At 40.9% G+C, this 18,504-nt stretch overlaps 1 protein-coding gene across 2 annotated transcripts in view; it reads right to left on the bottom strand.

The window, feature by feature from the left end:
* The window catches only part of osbpl6 (oxysterol binding protein-like 6), a 37,981-nt gene that overhangs the window by 3,984 nt on the left and 15,493 nt on the right, over nucleotides 1-18,504 (bottom strand). Inside the window, exons 3-22 of one of the 2 annotated variants that reach the window (XM_071474911.1) lie at nucleotides 16,246-16,368; nucleotides 15,723-15,776; nucleotides 14,138-14,251; nucleotides 13,878-14,048; nucleotides 12,150-12,294; nucleotides 11,865-11,968; nucleotides 11,346-11,438; nucleotides 10,352-10,520; nucleotides 8,953-9,083; nucleotides 7,263-7,370; nucleotides 6,727-6,858; nucleotides 5,750-5,837; nucleotides 4,560-4,813; nucleotides 4,001-4,138; nucleotides 3,366-3,429; nucleotides 3,080-3,158; nucleotides 2,321-2,465; nucleotides 1,670-1,814; nucleotides 1,376-1,502; nucleotides 1,071-1,193 (exon numbers count right to left, since the gene is read on the bottom strand). In XM_071474911.1, the coding sequence (XP_071331012.1) occupies nucleotides 1,071-1,193; nucleotides 1,376-1,502; nucleotides 1,670-1,814; nucleotides 2,321-2,465; nucleotides 3,080-3,158; nucleotides 3,366-3,429; nucleotides 4,001-4,138; nucleotides 4,560-4,813; nucleotides 5,750-5,837; nucleotides 6,727-6,858; nucleotides 7,263-7,370; nucleotides 8,953-9,083; nucleotides 10,352-10,520; nucleotides 11,346-11,438; nucleotides 11,865-11,968; nucleotides 12,150-12,294; nucleotides 13,878-14,048; nucleotides 14,138-14,251; nucleotides 15,723-15,776; nucleotides 16,246-16,368 (2,507 nt within the window). The remainder of the gene's footprint in view (nucleotides 1-1,070; nucleotides 1,194-1,375; nucleotides 1,503-1,669; nucleotides 1,815-2,320; nucleotides 2,466-3,079; nucleotides 3,159-3,365; nucleotides 3,430-4,000; nucleotides 4,139-4,559; nucleotides 4,814-5,749; nucleotides 5,838-6,726; nucleotides 6,859-7,262; nucleotides 7,371-8,952; nucleotides 9,084-10,351; nucleotides 10,521-11,345; nucleotides 11,439-11,864; nucleotides 11,969-12,149; nucleotides 12,295-13,877; nucleotides 14,049-14,137; nucleotides 14,252-15,722; nucleotides 15,777-16,245; nucleotides 16,369-18,504) is intronic. The other variant, XM_071474912.1, reaches the window with a different exon arrangement.

Here is an 18,504-nt window from a genome sequence, read left to right as displayed (position 1 = left end):
GAGATTGCGTTGCTACTGTGTTGCTGCTCTTTTACAGGCAGAAGTTGCTATTCACAGAAATGATTAAGGGTATGTCTATATGAAGGTAAGTATGTTGTAAAATGCAAGAGCTTGTACAATACAACATGAGACCAAAATTGTGAACTCCTATGTTGAAATTGTCACTTCACTTCACTATAAAATATTCACACAACGTGTAAGTTGAATTTGAGGTCACGAACCGGTCACCGTGAGTTCACAAATGTGCTCTGTCGCATCACAGCGTGACAAATCTGCGCGCCTTGACTTTTGCAACACTTCTTTCATTGAATATGTTGCAAAATTTGTAGTAGTGGAAATGAGACAGCGGAGCCCACAAAAAGTGTTACAAAAGTCAAGGCGTACAGATTCGTCACGGTGTGATGCGACAGAGCACATTTATAAACTTGCAGTGACTGATTCCAGAGGTTGTAATAACAGATGTGGTTTTACAGGAAAAAGGACTCAAGTAGAAAAAATAAATGTGAGTAAATGATGGGTTACAAGTTTGCAGCTATCGTTGTGTTTGTGTAAATATCAATCTACAATTAGATAAAATTTCAACATACAAGTTCACATTTTTTTCTACAAGCTTATGTGTTTTGTTTCTTTCTGTGACTTCAAATTCAGTTTACTTGTTTGTGAATATTTCACACAAGTGAGAGTTTAAAGATACATGTTCAGATTTTGCCCTGTGATACACTGGCGTCCTGTCCAGGGTGTAGCCCGCCTTCGCCCAATGTCAGCTGGGATTGGCTCCAGCCCCACCGCAACCCAGTTCTGATAAGCGGTATAGATAATGGATGGATGGATGTTCGGATTTTTGTTCTACGAGCTCTTGTGTTTTGCAGCATATTTACTTTCATACGTCTGCACCCATCTATGGCTAACAGTGGGAGAAGAAATCCAGTGCATGTGTGACTATTCTCACAGTGATTCAGACGTATAAAACTGAATGATGTGAACACATGGTTTTATAAATGCTATGTCTTTGTCTTTGTCATGAACCCCCACAGAGTTTCATACATCTGCTCACTGGTCTCTGCTCTTACTTGAAGAAGCGTGGCTCCTGTTTGATGTTGTTCTCCTCGTTCCACTTCCTCCTGGATCTCTGCATGTCCTCAATACGCTGCTTCTCTGTGGATGCCATCTCCAAGTTCCCTTCTTCAAGATGCCTGTGTGACCCAAACAATATTTCTCAGTTAACACATACAGTAAATCGTATGGCCATGAAAAGGGAATGACAAAACTCAATATTCGGATTCTTTAACTTCACCGATGTTGGAGCCTACTGTGTGGAAAATCTCACAGTGTGTTATCTGGGCTCATCAAAGCAGCTGAGAATGTGATGCTGTACCTTTGATCTGGCCTGAATCTGGCATCAGTACGCGGCAAGACATCTTTCAACTCGGGGCAAAGCTCATTCAGTTCAATGGCGAACCTGGTGAAGCCATAGTACAGCTCATAGTCTGTGGGCATGGAGCCTGGCAGGAACAGAACAACATGGACAATCAATTTCAACATCTTAAAATCAATGTATCAGAATTTTTTTTTTTCAATCCTCACTACCCCATCCATTGGAATGTGTCAGGGACCACACATCTTAGGTGAAATCCAGCTGTGAGTGTGTGTGTGAGGAAATGATGCCTACCTGGCCTCCAGATGCATTTAGCAGAGGGTGGGACACCACAGTAAAGGCCCTCGTGCCATTTTCCAAAAAGCCTGTGGATCACTTTCCCTTCTTGATCCATTACGAATCCTTGAACCTCATTCACATTAGAGCTCCAGTAGTTTCCCTGAAAGACAAAGACTGCCTCATTAGCTGAGGTATGTTATATTTTCACATCTAAATCACATCTAAACACTTGTTTCTGTACAGGCTTCCTACAGGTCTTAAAAAATCTTGAAAAGCACTGAAGTCAGCTCCCACAAAAAGCAAAAAAGAGGGTATAAAAGAAGGTAAAGTTTTATGTACTAATGTCTTTAAAAAATTCTTTTTTTGCCTGCCATTGATAGCAGTGTTATTATTTGTGTTAGTGGCTGGTGGGTGACATGACAATTTAAAACTACAAGCGAGACTGGTTCAACAATAGACCATGGACCTGCTGTAGCTACAGTATTCATTCATTTGTTTATCCATCCAGCAATTATATGCCACTTACCTGGGTCCAATTCACATGACCTGATTCATTAGTCTGTATTACTATTAATTATTGTACAGCTGGGTAGTACTGCCGGAAATGTGATATAAATGTCAAAAAATTGCAGAAACCCTGTGATAAGTGACGGGGCTTTCCTGTACCTTGACGAAGGTAAGCTTGCAGAGGCAGGCACTGCTCTTTGTGTTTCTGATGGTGATCTCCCCGTAGTGTTCGATCCACCGTCGTCCACTGAGGATGTTGTGCACACAGGTGGTGACTTTGTTCCATTCATATTGATCTCCAAACCTAGAGAGGCACAATAACAGCTGAGGTGCTGCTGAACAACATAAGCCCTAACGCAACATATACACCTTATTCTGCTTGGTTTCATTTCAGTTTTTTTTTTTTTTTTTGAGAAGGACACACATTGATCAACAGGAAAAAAAATCTTGAACTAGCAGCTTATTCACTGGCCCCAGTTTTGCAGCTTTCATGTCTAAATGATTTTGTGTGATAAAAATAGCATTGCACGCCTCCTCAAACCTCTCATTGAAGGACATTATTCATGTATTCAGCATCTCTCTGTGGATTCATCTGCACCACATGAGCACATGGATGGTTAGACATTTGTATTATTAGGAGCACTGGTAAAATAACTTGTTGTCAGGTTTAGGGGATTTAATTACCACTGAGACTTGTGGCTGTACCAACTACAAACAGCTGGTGTAGCGCCAACTCATATGAAAAATCAGTTCCTTGGTCATAATTATAATTTGAATGTTGATGTTAACACAATTAAAATTAACAAACTGTTAATTACAAGAACAGCGATGGCATGAAAGCAGCATCAGAGCCACTGCTGGGATGACGTCTGTGGCTTTAGGTTTAACCAGTACACAAATGATCTAGATCAAAGTTACCTGGGAATCATGAGATTCACAGTCCCAATTGGTAAAATCTCCATCGATTTCCCCCAGAATTTGTTTTTCCATCTCACATCTGAAAATCAAAAGATCAAAAACATCAGAAATGAAAAAAAGATGCACTGAAGTTTCCATTTTTTTGTGTTTCTTCTCAAATTATAAGGAAAGAAAATATCTGTTTCTTCAGCTGGATATTAGAGAGGCTAACTGAGACATGTTGGCTGATGTGATGAGCCACAGTTCCCAGGAGGAAAATCGCTCATTAATTAGACAGGTAACCTACCTTGCCAGAAGGTGAAGTTCTTAGACTCACAGTGGCAGGCGGAGATGGGAGGGTGGTGGCTCACCTTTGAGACAAGACCAAATAAAAACAGTGTAACAGCTGTTGTTGTTGTTGTTATTACACATAATATACAACTCCTAGTTTTTTCATGCTGAAGATTTACAGGTTTCAGCTCCTGGGCAGACAAAACATTTAAATATGTCACCTTGGCCTTTGGGGAACTGTAAAGGACTTAAACTTTCACTATTTTCTGACAAAGAGACCAAACAATTACTCAATTAATCAAGAAAACAATCAAAGCAGACTAATCAATAATTAAAATAACTGTGCAGATCTAGTTTACTTTTGATAACTCCAAAGTTATCAAGAGTGCAACCTTCATTGAAATGTGAAGAAGAGGTGCACGAATGCAGTGCAAATTAGAGTGTCTCTGAATGATCTGATCATGAGAGGTCAACATATGCAAGAGCAGAGCTAATGAGGAGTAGAGAATAGTTTGTTCTGAGGGGTTACAAGCCAAGAAGGTTGGAAACCACTGTTTTGTCCACATATCCAAGATAATACTTCTCTTTAAAATCCACTCAATAGCATAAAAATTAGTTTCACAGTACAAAACAATCTTAGGACAAACGTACCTGTTCTGAGAAAAAACAGAAGCCCTTGTCTTCTCGAATACATTCATAAGTCTCTCCGAGTAGCGGGTTGAATGGCTTACTTCCTGCTCTATAGTAAGTGGATGAGTAGCCTGAGATGGCAAAAGCAGCGACGAGAACCTGTCACAGAGTCAAAACAAGACAGGCAACGTAAACCAGACAGGATTAAGCAGCTCATATTAACAGGCTTTGTCAGGGGTAAGACAAACATTAGTATGCACTGGACACTGTCAAAAGCACAAAGACAGAAAAAAGCAGGAGGATCCAAGGTCAACAGCTGCATTGCAGCGTACTGCCGCCTAGTAGACACGCCTCTCAGTGAGGGAATATTTATCCTGGCTTATGTCTGGCAATGTCACCTCGTATATAAACAGATACAGGTATGATGGACACAAAAATACAGCAGGAATTTAAGATGTGGGTCTGAAAGTCTACTTGAAAAGTCTAGTAGCTTTTTGAACTGCAATGAAGGGTCACCACGTTCTTTAACCCAGACATCAACCTGATTAACATTTGACACCGTATCTGACGCCCTCGTTACCATGCGTTCAAAGGGATCCTCAGTCTCGGCAGCCTTGTCCAGCAGCTCGCTGTACTCCAGCTCTTCACACATGCGCTGCAGGGTGTTGAGGGGCTCGTTGAGCTCCACAGGCATGGACACTTTTGACAGGTCTTTGCCGATGTTGTTCCTCAAGATGTTCCAGAGGTTGATGTTGCTGGTGTCAGGACACGGTGCTGGCAGGCAGGTACGTCGCCCATTACGGAAGGCACTGCCAGCAAAGTCGCCGTTGGCCACTGGAAAAACGACACCACCTCATTAACAATCGACACGTGTTACAACATTATCTGTGACAGCCACTGTCAGTCTTGGAAACTTGCTCTTAATATTATAATATGATTTTTTTTTTTTCCCATAGAGCCCTTTTAAAAATCCAGGTTACAAATAACAAATAAATCAACAAATAAAATAAAATCCTCTGTGAAATCTAATAAAATGGGACATTTTTAGGGAACAATAGGGAAGCTGCAACAATGAGTTGATTAATTGATGGACAGAAAATTAACCAGCAACTATTTTAATAATCTATTCATTGTCACTATTGTCACTCTGATCTCAAGAAGCTTCACACAGGCTCCAATGGGACCAACAAGTCAGAAATAGAGAGAGGAGCCAAGCCACTGAAACTAATCAATGACATTTTATAATCAGACCTATAACACTAACTGAAAGCCAACAGGTGTGATGTGGGCTGTTGCTGTGAGGTTAGAGTCCATAACATTAAATACACTGAAAGTGGCTCTGTGAAAATTAGTTTCTTTTATTTACTTTATGCAATTCCTGTTTATTTCAGTCTCCTTCCAATAATATGACCAATCCCAGTACTTTTCCAGACTCTGCAGACTTGTACAGGAATCCAGTGTTTTTATCATCATGAGATATTATCTATTTCTGTGTGGTATGTGACGGGGGAAGGAGGAGGGAGGGGGGAGATCCCATTCCTCCTCACCAAGAGAGTTTTCATAAAGCCTAAGAGGAGCCTTGGCACAGAGCAACACTGCAAAGTCAACTGCCTCAACCACACAGATAAATGAGCTTGCCAGTGCCAGAGTGTGTGTCTCTGTGTGAGAGGCACAGTTGATCCACTGAGCGTGATCCTCATCTTTATTAATTTTCCCCCCATTTCAAACAGAGAACTACAGATGCTCGTAATGGTGCGGATTTGGACCTACTTTGTCTGGAGACGTTATCAGTCACACTGGCGTTGTCCTCAGAAATGTTGTCGCTCACATCGCTGACATATGACTCATCGTCTGAGCCCTGTGAGGGGAACAGGTACAGAGCCGAGTGAGTCAGTGAAGTGGAGTACAACACAAACTCTGATCAGAACAGCACGCAGCCTTAGCTTCACACGCAACACATACACAGCCACTGCAGTTTGCCAGTGGCTAACAAACTGCAGCAGTCGCCGGCTATCTGTCCCACTGCAGCAATCATGAGACGAGACACTGCAGCATTTTCATACTTTATATATAGCAAACACAATGGGGCCACTGACGCCGCCAAAGAGGAGCATATTGTAGCCACTCGCTGTAATAGCCTCTATTACTGTCGCCTGCTGCTGGTGGAGGTTTGGCCAACAGTGTGACACAGGTCTGAATGTTTCTGCTGTTGGAGCTACAGGATGAGTTGGGGGAGCAGGTTGATGAATTTTCCTCAGTGAGCAATCCCTCAACATGGCTCAATGCATGCCTGGGGAGCTACAATGCTCAATGGCTCCTCTGAGACCACATATATTTTGAGCAGGGTGTTCACAGGAGTTAAAAACGGGAACACGGCAGAAATGATTGTTTCGAGTGATGGACCAAACTGTCGTTTTAACAAAGCTAGAGGCTGCAAATCAAGAGAAACAGGCAGAAGAAGGGTGTTATTATTCTGAGACACAAGTGAGGGATTAAACCTCGGGGCAGATTAAAAAAAAAGAACTGTCCTGTGTGCCTGCATTTGTTTGAGTTTCTGTTATACGCTATCTCTGCTTTTCATGCTGCCCTCATTAATTGCTGACTGACTCCCGCTCCACACCCAGCTATCGCAGCAACGTTTTATCTAGCTTCCCAGCAGCAGGACTAGTTTAACACCCCCTCCCCGCCCCCGATCAACTTCTGCTCCTCGTGGTCCATACTGCCGTCTTAACTGTCCCCTGTTATACCTCATTCTCAGACGAGCTGGCCGACAGAAGCACTTCCTGGGCATCAAAGAACTCAGAGACAGACTCTGACATGGACAGTCGACTCTCATTAGATGCCTGCTGAGTCAGAGGGATCCCCATCTGTTCCCCGGCCTGCAGGCAAACACATGCAAACACACGAGATGTTCACTGTTCCTTGCTATGGTGACAGTTTTAAGAACCAACACAGCCCTGAACAAACACAAACACCATCAGAAGACAACATGGAGTTCATCATGCAGCATGTGTATCCTTGCCAGAGGGCAACCTCCCATCCATTACTAATTAGTCATTTTTTCCATTAACCTTGGTGTCAGCTTCTGCATAGAATAATGATCTATTAAGCATGGTGTACTGGAAAAACCATCAATCTATAAGGACAGGAATCAATAATGTAATTGACAAATGCAGGAAGCAAACACTACTACTACCTGGCCAGCCTGGGAAGCCTTGGTGTTTTAGCATTACAGGGGTCAGAAATGAGCTTTGTCAGTGACAGACTGACCACAGTGACCTACCTCATCAGGTGTGGAGATGATGTTCACACTGACAACTTGTTCAGTCAAGACAGATTCAGAATGGATGCGGTTGAGTCGAGTTCGAAGCTCTGCGTTTTGGGACAGGGCCTGGACAACAGAAAATGTAGTAATTTCATATGAAACTGTAATGTTGACATCTAAGAGTAGCACTAGAATATATAGAAAACGTATGTTTGTCTGCCTGGTTTTAATCAGTGGCTGAATGAAATTACTTCCTCACTACACCTGAAAACATTTGCTACAACAGAACTGGCTGTGGGGAAAAGTTCAGCAAGATCATCAGACTAAAGATTTGGACTCTAAACCCCAATAAGGACATTGAAAGAAAATCAACTTTAATGCATCTTACATTTTTATTTTTAATTGTGATGAATGATAATAATTTGACCACTATTTTGTTTGTTAGCTTGTTTGACGTTTTATGAACTGGAAATACTTTCTTGTCCTTGAATTTTAAAAAAGAAAAAACGATTAAATATAGTATTATTAAAAGCATCTTGTTAAGTTACTCTTTAAGCAACTATAATACTGACGATGGATAGAATAATAATAGAGCATTTTAGTGTCTTTCAGCTCATTGTTTTGGTTTTAAGGCCCACAACTTGGCTGGTTTCAGCATCCTTTTCAGCAGCAGCAGACAAATACACTCTACACTACCTGCTCAGCACCAAACTGGAGACAGATAAAGTTAGCAACTAGCTGGTGAACACAGTGGAGCAGCTAAAGAGACAGATATTTCCTTCAGGAGCTGGTAGAGACCAAAAGTAGAGCTGAAAGCAGAGTCAGTATTGGACTGACATTCATCAGGTGGCCAGAACGCGACTCCAAATGAATGCTAATGCTACCTTATAATTGCTTGCTGTCTAATAACAAGTTACAGCATTATAGTGCAGTGATAACATGTCAAAGTTGTGTTTGCAGCTTGTTTCCACTGTCTCTAAGAAGCCAAAAAATGATTTAAAACATGTGTGAAATAAAATATTTTTAAAAAATTTTAAATTAAGACAACAAAATCCCTCAGTACCTCCCTGGAGGGATTAAAATAGATAACAACCATGACTCCTGACTACAAACTTCCCACAGAGCTTTGCGATAAAAACCTGACCTCCAGCCTGTGACAGCATTGTCACACGAGCATCCAATTAAGCACAAAGCAAAGATAAAGCAGCAGAAACATTTCGCTGAAATGATGTCAACTGTTAGCAGAGGAACAGTCCAATTAAACCACTGGGGTAGAGAGACAACCCTAAGGAGCACAGTTAATGAACTAAAGTGCATATTTCTCTCTCTCACCAATTAATATAGGAAAAGATGATTGGACTTTCACGACTCACTTGCCTCTGCTCTCATCTCCACTCATCATCTGTTTTAATTGTGATTACCATGACTGCTTGGAATAAACCGTAGCTTATGTGTTTTATCTGACAGCACGTCATTATGAGCATATCTTATAACATGACAACTACAAAATGGGTAAGAGTTTAAAGGCACCAAAGTACTACTGCAGTAATTCTCTCAGTAATTATATGATAAAACAGCATCACGCTTAGCTTTTAGAATTTAAAGTAGCCACATACTGTATGTCTGACTAAAGGTTAGGATTAACTAACCTTAACTAATAGTTGGAGGACAGAGGCATTGTGGGTAATGGTTAAAGGCGGTTCATTACCTGTGACAGAGACTTCCTGAGGGAGTTGATCTGGGCTGACTGGTCTGACTGTTCCTGGTCAGACAGGATCTGTTTGATCTTTTCTTTCTCTATGGCCACAGTGTTGAAGGCCGACTTCAGTAGAGAGTGGACTGTACAGGGATCAGACAAAAGGAAAAATTGATATCAGTCCCATCCTTTTACAATAACAGTTTTCCTCAGCCGCTTTGTCACAATCCTGAAATGAAAATCATTATTCTCAAAACACTGTGTGAAACTCACATCTTTCTCTCAAACATTTAATATAGCTTTAACATAAACTTCAAAAGCTGCTTTAATGTCTGGTTGTTAATCCCTGCTACTTTGCACCTCTATTGTGTTTTAGCTTTCTAGATTCTTTCATTTAACTTGTCATAAAAAGCATCGTTGAGTGTCTTTAAAAGCACTCTGTGTATAACATTATCACAAATACAATTACAGTGTATTCAGAAAGTCTTCAGACCCCTTCAGTTTTTTCACACTTTGTTAGGTTGCAGCCTTATGTTATGCTTTTCCCTCATCAATCTACACTCAATACCTAATTATGACAAATGAAAACAGAATTAAAAAGAATTTTGCAAAAAACCCTGAAATATCACATTGACATAAGTATTCAGACCTGTCTTCAACTGATTAGACGTGATTTGGAAAGGCCCACATCTGTCTATATAAGATCTCACAGCTGACATTGCTTATCAGAGCAAAAACCAAGCCATGAGGCAAAGGAACTGTCTGCAGAGCTCAGAGACAGGATTGTCTTGAGGTACAGATCTGGGGAAGGATATGAAAACATTTCAGCTGCACTGAAGTTTCCCAAGAGCACAGTGGCCTCCAAAATTCTTAAATTGACTCGGACTCTTCCTAAAGAGCAATCAGGGGCAAAGGGCCTTGCTAACAGAGATGACCAAGACCCCGATGGTCACTTTGGCTGAGGTCTGACGAAACCAAGAGTGAATTGTTTGGCCTCAGTTCTAGGCGTCATGGCTTGAGGAAACCTGACACGACGTTTAGAATTTGTTGTGCTTCTGGAAGTTTCTCCCATCTCCACACAGGATCCCCAGAGCTTAACCAGAGATCCCCCAATGAGTTTGGCTAATCTGGGGATTAGTTTAATATCTGTCTAAACTTCAGACTGCTTGTGCTTAATACCCGCAATAGACTCCTTTTTAGTGATGCTGCCGTGATCTCAACAATTACCTTTGTGAGTACACCATTATCACAACCAACAGGCACTATGGCCTACATTACTGTATGAAAATAAGATCCAGCTTGTTGCAAACCAGAATAATCCCTTAAGATTTACATATGAAATGAGACATTGGGACATATCTCACCTGATAACACCTTGCTCATGCTGCAGCCATGCATACTGCCTGCCTACCTTTCTGGGCGATGGTGCAGAATTCCTCCTGAAGTTTGATGTAGTCACTGGCACACTCTACGCTGTCTGTCAGCCGGGAGACAGGGGGCTGAAAGTCCACCAGCTCGGCACACAGGTTGGGATTGGATGAGTGGAGGCGGACAGGAGACATGCTGGCAGACAGAGGGACCTGGAGAGAGACGGAGACCACAGAGAACCGCTATCAATCACCTGCGAGTCACAAAAATGCTGATGTGTTGTGTGCCTAACAGCCAGAACAAACCACCGACTGAACAGCATGTCTAGGTGTCTTTGACTTGTTTGTTGTAGTTGTAGAAATTCAGATGATGGTCTACTGAGGGGGCTTTATTCTAATAAACTGATCTCCTCATGAAAGAAAAGTGTTTTAAAACTCCCTCTAAGCAAGGGGTCGGTTAGAAAAACACTGTGTATGAAAGCACATTTAGTTTTCAATAAGCACAGATTAATATATTAAGCAAAATAAGGGTGAATTAGCAATGATGGAGAAATTACTCAGGCCATGACACACCACACTAATAAGTGCCGGCTGCAGTGCAGACTAATTAAACAGCAAAAGAGAACAAAAGCACAAAGAGGACAGAAAAAAAGCAAAGACTGTTTTGTCTCAGCTGTGCTTGTGTAACACCCACGCCTGTTATAAAGGACGACAGAGAGGTTACAATTTTAATTTCATGCAGTTTCGCTGTTGTTATCTTGACTAAGAAGTGAGGTGTTCAGGTTCTTCAACACTCAAAGACATTCAGTTTAAAACGGGAGGTAAGCAGAGAGAAGTTGCATATCTTCACATCTGAGAAGCTTGTTGCTGTGAATGGTTGTCGCTTTTTGTTGTTGAAAAATGATGAATCAGTTGTCAATATTGTTAAGGATCAAATTCCTGATCACCTGACTAATCAATTCAAACATCTTATAATCAAAATCCTGCCTATGTGTGTTTGTGTCTGTATATAATAGAAACAGAGTAGAAATCTGGTACCTGGAGCTGGAATTTTGCATCTTTGCCGACACTTTTTGTTCTCCATCTTCTGTTCAAGCGCTTTTCTTTCTTTGACAATTCTACACAATTGATCTTTGTGGCGCACGTGGATCAAAATATGCAAAGTGTGGTTAATAGGACAAACACATCACAAAGCAAAATTTAACACACCGAAATGACAAAAATGAAACAACATTCCCACAAATGAGTCGCAAACAAAATTTTCAGGCAAATGGAATGTGAGGTGTTAAAAAAATGCACTTCAGCCAAAAACTAGATACAAAAAATGAACTTTGATTAGATTCTGATCAGTTAGAGAAGACGGCAGCTCTCACACACACGCACGCACGCACGCACGCACGCACGCACGCACACACACACACACACACACACACAGTCCACAATGCAGTGTAGAAAGAAATCTCTGAATGAAACTCTAACTAAATTGCTTCCCCTGCTCTCTGCTGTATCTGTGGATGCGTTTGTTTCTGGATGTGTGTGCGGTTGTGTCTGTTTTACCTGCATATCTGTAAAATTGGGCGCTGACTGTGTCCTTTGTAGAATCTCCAGACTCTGCAGTAACCGGCTCAGCTCGGTCAGGTTGGACTGGCATCGTGCGAGCTCTGGAAATAAAATTCACACCCACACACACGCAAAGACAGACAGTGTTATGTGTCATGAAATAGTCATCAATCCTCCGCTTGGGGGTTTTTAAGGACTTATCGTAAGGCCTGACACTTGATTTAATCCACTCCTTTGTAAAATCAGATTTGTTGCCAGCATAAGGAGGAAAATTGCACTTACCCTCTGCACACTTGTCCATCTCCTCTGATTCCTGCAGCCAAGCAACCACCTTGCTCTGGCCATTACTGTAGGAGGCGGGCAGGCTGCTGTTGCTGCTGTTGCTTGGGGCCACTGGCTGCCATGGTAGGCTGCTTGGCTTGGCCTGCTGTGGTCATACAGGAGCAGACAATAACCAAACAATAACCAGACAAGATTGCCCTGATGCTAGAAAATCAAAATCCAGGTCATTGGGAGTTTTTCTGACAGCGTTTTTGACAGGGAAGAATAGAAAAGGTGATGCTCAGTGAGCAAATCTCTGTCAAACCAAATTTATCATCGCATTTGTTAGTGTTGCAGGTGAGCTGTCATCAAGTTATATCAAGTTTGCCTTTTTTTTATCTGATCAAGCTAAATAAGCTAATGCTGAGTAATGCTAGAAACTAGTCCAACATGGCTCTCACAGTTTCCCAGACCCCAAGCAGATGTCCTCAAATTCCTTGTTTTGAGCTAAATAGTCCAAAATGTCTATCCAATTTTATGAAATGATAAAATTCAGAGCCAAAAGTATCAAATGTGTTGCATTTGATAATTGCCTCAATCAGAACAGTGGAAGATCAATTTCAGCACTATTCTGGACTAAAAACTATTACTGGTATTTGATTGGATCCTGTGTACCATATGGCGCTTTGGTGCCTTGACCATTGCACCTGCAACAGCTGTAGTCAATCTGTCCAGCAGCTCACTGGTTAGTCTCAATAGCTCTCAGCTAATGTGTAACTGTATGAATGCATGTAACTGGAATAAAAGGTGTCCTTGAATTAAGTCATGACAGGAATGTGTAGTATCATCTGTTTCTCGGAGCATGTACAAATACTGCTATGCAGAAGCTTTCCTGGGTTTTTGCAGACCTTGAATATCTTCCTTCTAAGTCCTCGCTGCAGCATTTCATTTCGTCTCTAGGACTGGAGTCTTTCATTTAGGCTTTTCTTCTGGGAGAGCTCATCAGGCTGCAGCCAGCTGCTCTAAATCCAGATCCTACTGATCACCTCTAATGGCCTGCATGAGGCACAGAGCAACCCTCCCAGGAGAACATACAGCACACTTGCTGCTTCCTCACATTTACACACACCTCAGACACGTTGACAAGGAGCAGGGCTTCACACTAAACTGGTAACAGTCTAGACAAACAGTCTATACTAATGATGTGGATACAATTAGCTGTCCAGTTCTCAGCATTCACAGCCGTTAGTCTGACAATTAGCCACATAATACAGCGGACAGATCAGGGGCATGGAAACAAAAGCAAGGCTTCAAATCACACTGACACTAACGGCTAAAGTACATTGAAAGGAAATACCACAAAGTCATGGGTGACAGGATGTCAGGTGAGGGGGATCACAAAAGCACAGAGGCAAACACAATGTTGTCTGACCATAGAGTCTTCCTGTCATCACTGTGAATGTTCAGTGAATTTGACTTCTTCTCCTCTGGATGATATTTTGGTACACTATCCCACTTTCTAATAGAAAAAAAAAAAAATAGAGCTAGGCAATCTCTCATTCCCCATGATATACCCTTCTTGAATAAGTAATTGCAATCAGAGCACAGAGAAAATCTACTTTGAGCCTGAAACCATATATGGTCCATACTGACATTAAATCTCTGGTGTTGTGTTGTACTGGTTTTTTTCTAACTTCAAGAATTTGAGAAGACTTCTCTCAGGAGCTGGGGGGGGGGGGGGCGGCTCACCTTTGCTTCATGTACCACACTCGCAGCAGGTTGGGGGGACTCCATGGCAGCTGGGGGAGGAAACGTTCGAATGGTGGCATCCCGGGGAGATCGCACAATCTCATTCTGTCTGTACAGCCGGTGATGACGCAACTTGGACACCCAGGCATCAAAGATTTCTTGAGATTTGACCTAAAGAGGAAGAGGACTTAGAGCTTTGAACTGTCATCCGCTGACCTCGCTGTTAAAATGACACTATTGACTCTTCCCATCAGTGTTACCTTCAGGTGATAGATATGCTCCTCGGTGTCCAGGTCGATGCGACGGGCCCTCTTTTTGATGGACATGACTGAGAGGCCGACATCGATGCTGCCATGCAGTTTGCCTTTCTGGATCTGAGGCCAGTGATTAACACACATTATGCCAGTTTGTTATTTGTCACATCCCATACAGAAATGTAATATATGACATATATGTCCCTATATCAAGAGTGATGTTGCCATATATGTCACCTATATTATTATCACATATATGCATCCTCTAGATATATATGAAGATATAAGTTTATAACATATATTAAATGCCTATAGTAAAATTTGTAGCATAACATGTTGTGACCATATATGTTAACGATAGATATTTAATTTAAATATAAGTTTATTAAATTACATGCATTTACAAATTTTAAACATGTTTATCTTTCAATTCTGGAAAAGTGGAACTCACTGTATATAATATCAACATATACTGACAGGCTTTGGGATGTGTATATTTTTATGTAACACATGTCTACAATATAAGCATACATACATAAACATACATATCTGCATTGGCTAGACATTGCCACTATTTCTGATAGGTTTCATGTATCATTTTTACACATGTTCTTTTATTTTACATGTATACATATGTCATATATGGAAATACAACATATGTACATATATTACATTTGCATATGGGATTGTTTGTTAATTTTGTGCATGCATAATTTTGATAAAAATCTATTTTGATAATGAATTATCGTTTAAGTAAGTGATTCCCAACAAAGGCTACTTGTAACCCAGGGACTGCTCCTGCAGTTGCCTGTGGAAATATTGTTGAGTATATGTGTGTATGTGTATATATGTGCCTATTTGTGTCTAGGAGAAAAATACACACACATACTGGATTACAAATTAGTGTAATGGTGATCCTAAGATTATTTATTGTCTCAATAAGTAATTAACAAGTCAGTGACAAATGATGTGATTAAGATTGCATAAGAACTAATCAGCAAGTAGTGAAGTAGTACAAATGAAAGTTGACCACAAACAAATATACATTTCAGGAACCCGTCTGGATTCTTTTAGCATAGTAACAATATTTACACAATTGATAGTGATAAATTATATCTAGTTTAATTAACACATCTGGAACATGATATCTGTTTTTAAATCTAATGGAGCTTATCTGATAGGAATGTGGAGGTGTGAGAATCCCTGGTTTAATTTTGTTGGACATTTCTGAGGTTAACTACGGCAAATGATTAACCAACAAACCTCAATGAAAATACCCCTTAGTTGCAGCCCTGCAAACAGCACTGGTTCTCTGTTATTAATCAAAGTCTAAGAACTGAAACAATGTCAGTAAAGTGAGTACAAGTAAGCCAAGGTGTGCAGGATACTTGGGCATCTTCACAGTCATGTGTTTCATTCCCATCATGTCATTTAAATTTTAGTTTTTCTGCAAAGTGACCTGGCGTCCTGAAACACAGTGAACATCACAATTCTGTGCTGCAGATGTTTCTGCTGACTCACTGCCAAGCCAAGCTGGTGTCAGGCTGGCCTGCCCTGTTTGTGCCTGTGGGTTATAGTCAGGGTTACTTACATCAATGGGGGACTTTGAGTACTTCAGGATACCATTGTCCAGAACAAAAAAACGCTGCAGAGAAAATAAGCACAAAAATAATGTGTTGGTTAAATGACAGGAACAACAGACACTCGAACTCAGATCGCATTGTTTATGTCGTAGATTCAATACAAATACAAAGTTGTCCACAGTTTATTCCCTCATTTTGTGAGCTGTAGGACGTTTGTGTTGTGTGTTGTGTGGTGTTGTGAGTTCAAATATGTTAACATCAGGGTCTGGTTTCCACTGGTGTTCTTGTGTTCTGAGGAAACATCAGATAAGCTGCTGCTGACGATGGTGACTTCAAATGAAATTTCCACTACACTTGCGGAAGAGGCGCAGAAAGGGTAAAGCAAAGTGCACGAAAAGGGGAACTTCTTTCAAGCAAAACCACTTTACTAGACAACAAACTGTTTAACATTCGGGGAGCGACATTGCTTGGAAGTGTGTTTTTTTCTAGTATCAAAACCTTTTTGTGTCTCAGTTTGCCTGTGGACCTTACCTTGTGCCAGCCTTTCAGGGGCCATTTCCGCTTCTTCAACATAAAACCCTCGTGCTTATCAGGCCTCTGGACGTTGCTCTGACCGATTTTCAGCCCTTCAATGATTTCCCAGCTGTCGGCCTCCTAGAGAGGAACAGAAATACAGCGCTGTGTGAGAACTAATCCACTCACTCCTTCATAGTAATAAGAAAACAAGAGATACACTTGCTGCAATAAAAAAAGACTCTGCTGTCACGTCCACAGTCTAAGAGAGGAAAGCAACAGGGATACACTCAATACTTGTTTATTCTTTTCCCCTGTACTACACATTTAAAGAAATATGGCCCCATTCAAATTCTGCCTGCTCTCTCAGCATTTCCACTCCATTAGCTTTCTCCTGACTGTGCTCTTCCTGCTTCTACAGGGTCTGTAAATCAAAGTGACGCCTCTAGAGTAGAGGGACGGCAGGGTCAGGCAGGGACAGGTAGGGCATCACAGTGTCATCCTAATGGGTGGGTGGGGGGAGGGATGACACCAGGAATCACGGGATCACAGCTTTAATGCCAGCAAGCTGTACTGTCCTGACACGATCCATTCGTTGTCTTTCAGAAGTTAGTTTGTGTACAACCTCATTATCTTTTTACTGACATGCTCTCTTTCTTTGCGTTGTCTTGGTAAACAGAAAACTGGGATTTTATGATATTGATTTAATGAAACATTCTTTCTTAAGGCCTTGACTGACCAATCATCACACTTTACTATACTCTATATATAACTCCTCCTGTAGACACCGATGAGTGGAGGCTGATGCATATACAGGTAATGAATTAGGATATAGTGTAACACTGAAGACATATTTTTAAACCATTTATTAAATGTTTGTACACTGCTTATAAATGCTGAATATTGGACATCAGAATTTAACTAGCAATTAGTTTTGAATGGTATTCATTTACTAAAGATTAGTTTTGTATAGTCTTAGTTAAAATAATTTCTTATGGTCATGGGTAACTATTTTGTTTTGTCTATATAATATGCAGACAAAACAATAATAATAATAATAGCATCATGATATTCACAAATACGACTTGATCTTTGATGAAAACTTTCCTCCAACTACCTCTGATGTCCATTTGAACATTGTATTTATCCACAGAAGGACAATGACACTGGAGACTTTGATTTTTGATGGATTACATGAAGAAATCCTCTGACTGCTGTCATTTCTCCAAGACCTGTATCTCAGTTAGTAATTCCCTACATTTCCCTACCTGCCTTTAACGGCTATAAATCATATTGTTCTTAACCACCTTCTGACTGTGAGTGACAGGATTCAACACAATGTTTTCTGCCAGAATTAGAAATATTTTAGTTATTTTATGGGAGAGATTTCTGCCTGTATGTTGTTAATGGTTTGAAATGGGCGGGGCTTAGGTGTAAAAAGGCTTTGCCACGTACTTCTGCGCACCAATCAGGATTCAGCACCACAATCAATAACTGCTGCAGTTGTATTTAGCTGTGTCATGTGTGTTCATTACAGTCTATAAAATGTTGATGTAAAAGCCTTAACCATTGTCTGCTCTCTGTAGAAAGATATTAATATAACATAGTCATTTATTTGAAAAGCATTTGAATGTAATATCCTTGAAGTAGGTCAAATTTTTAATTTCATATTTGAATCAGTGGAAGCGGAGCCTTTAAGGCAAAATCCAAAATTTAACATGAACAAGCTTTTCTGGCAAACCAAATAGCAGCCAGTGTCTCTTCACTACACGCTGTGATGTTGCCAAGACAGCTCTTCGGGTGTGCGTGACAACACCCGACCTTGGTTTGCAGGACATTTAACAAAAGGAGACAACAGCCTGTTTAATCTAATGGCCAGGCGAACAGATCTTTCTGGTAATGAGGTCATGTTTCTCCACCGACGGCGGCCCCTCCTTTCAGTGGCTCTGTGCAACTGGGGAAGTGGAAGAGATCAACTTCATTACCAAAAATGCACCTCACCTCACTGTTCAAAGCAATCATATCGTAAAAGGCAGCGGTTTACTCATTAGACACAAAGCGATTAGCTCATCATTAACTGAAAAACTCAGCTGTGTAATGTTGCCTGTGAAATGATCAATACATCAACAACGTCTTCTTGCAACACACAGCAGCCTTACACATGACGAGCATCCTATCTTACAGGCAGCCAGCAGCTCATGAGAAACTCTCAATACTGACTTCCTGTGTGTTATCTGAAGCATTACAAACAGACTTTCAAATGACTCTAAATTGATA

The sequence above is a fragment of the Trachinotus anak genome, unplaced genomic scaffold (assembly GCF_046630095.1).
Source record: "Trachinotus anak isolate AG129_WGS33_773 ecotype Australia unplaced genomic scaffold, CSIRO_AGI_Tana_v1 ptg000001l, whole genome shotgun sequence".
Classification (NCBI taxonomy): domain Eukaryota; kingdom Metazoa; phylum Chordata; class Actinopteri; order Carangiformes; family Carangidae; genus Trachinotus; species Trachinotus anak.
Note: the sequence above shows the minus strand (reverse complement) of the source record. Positions and strands in the feature narration are given on the sequence as shown.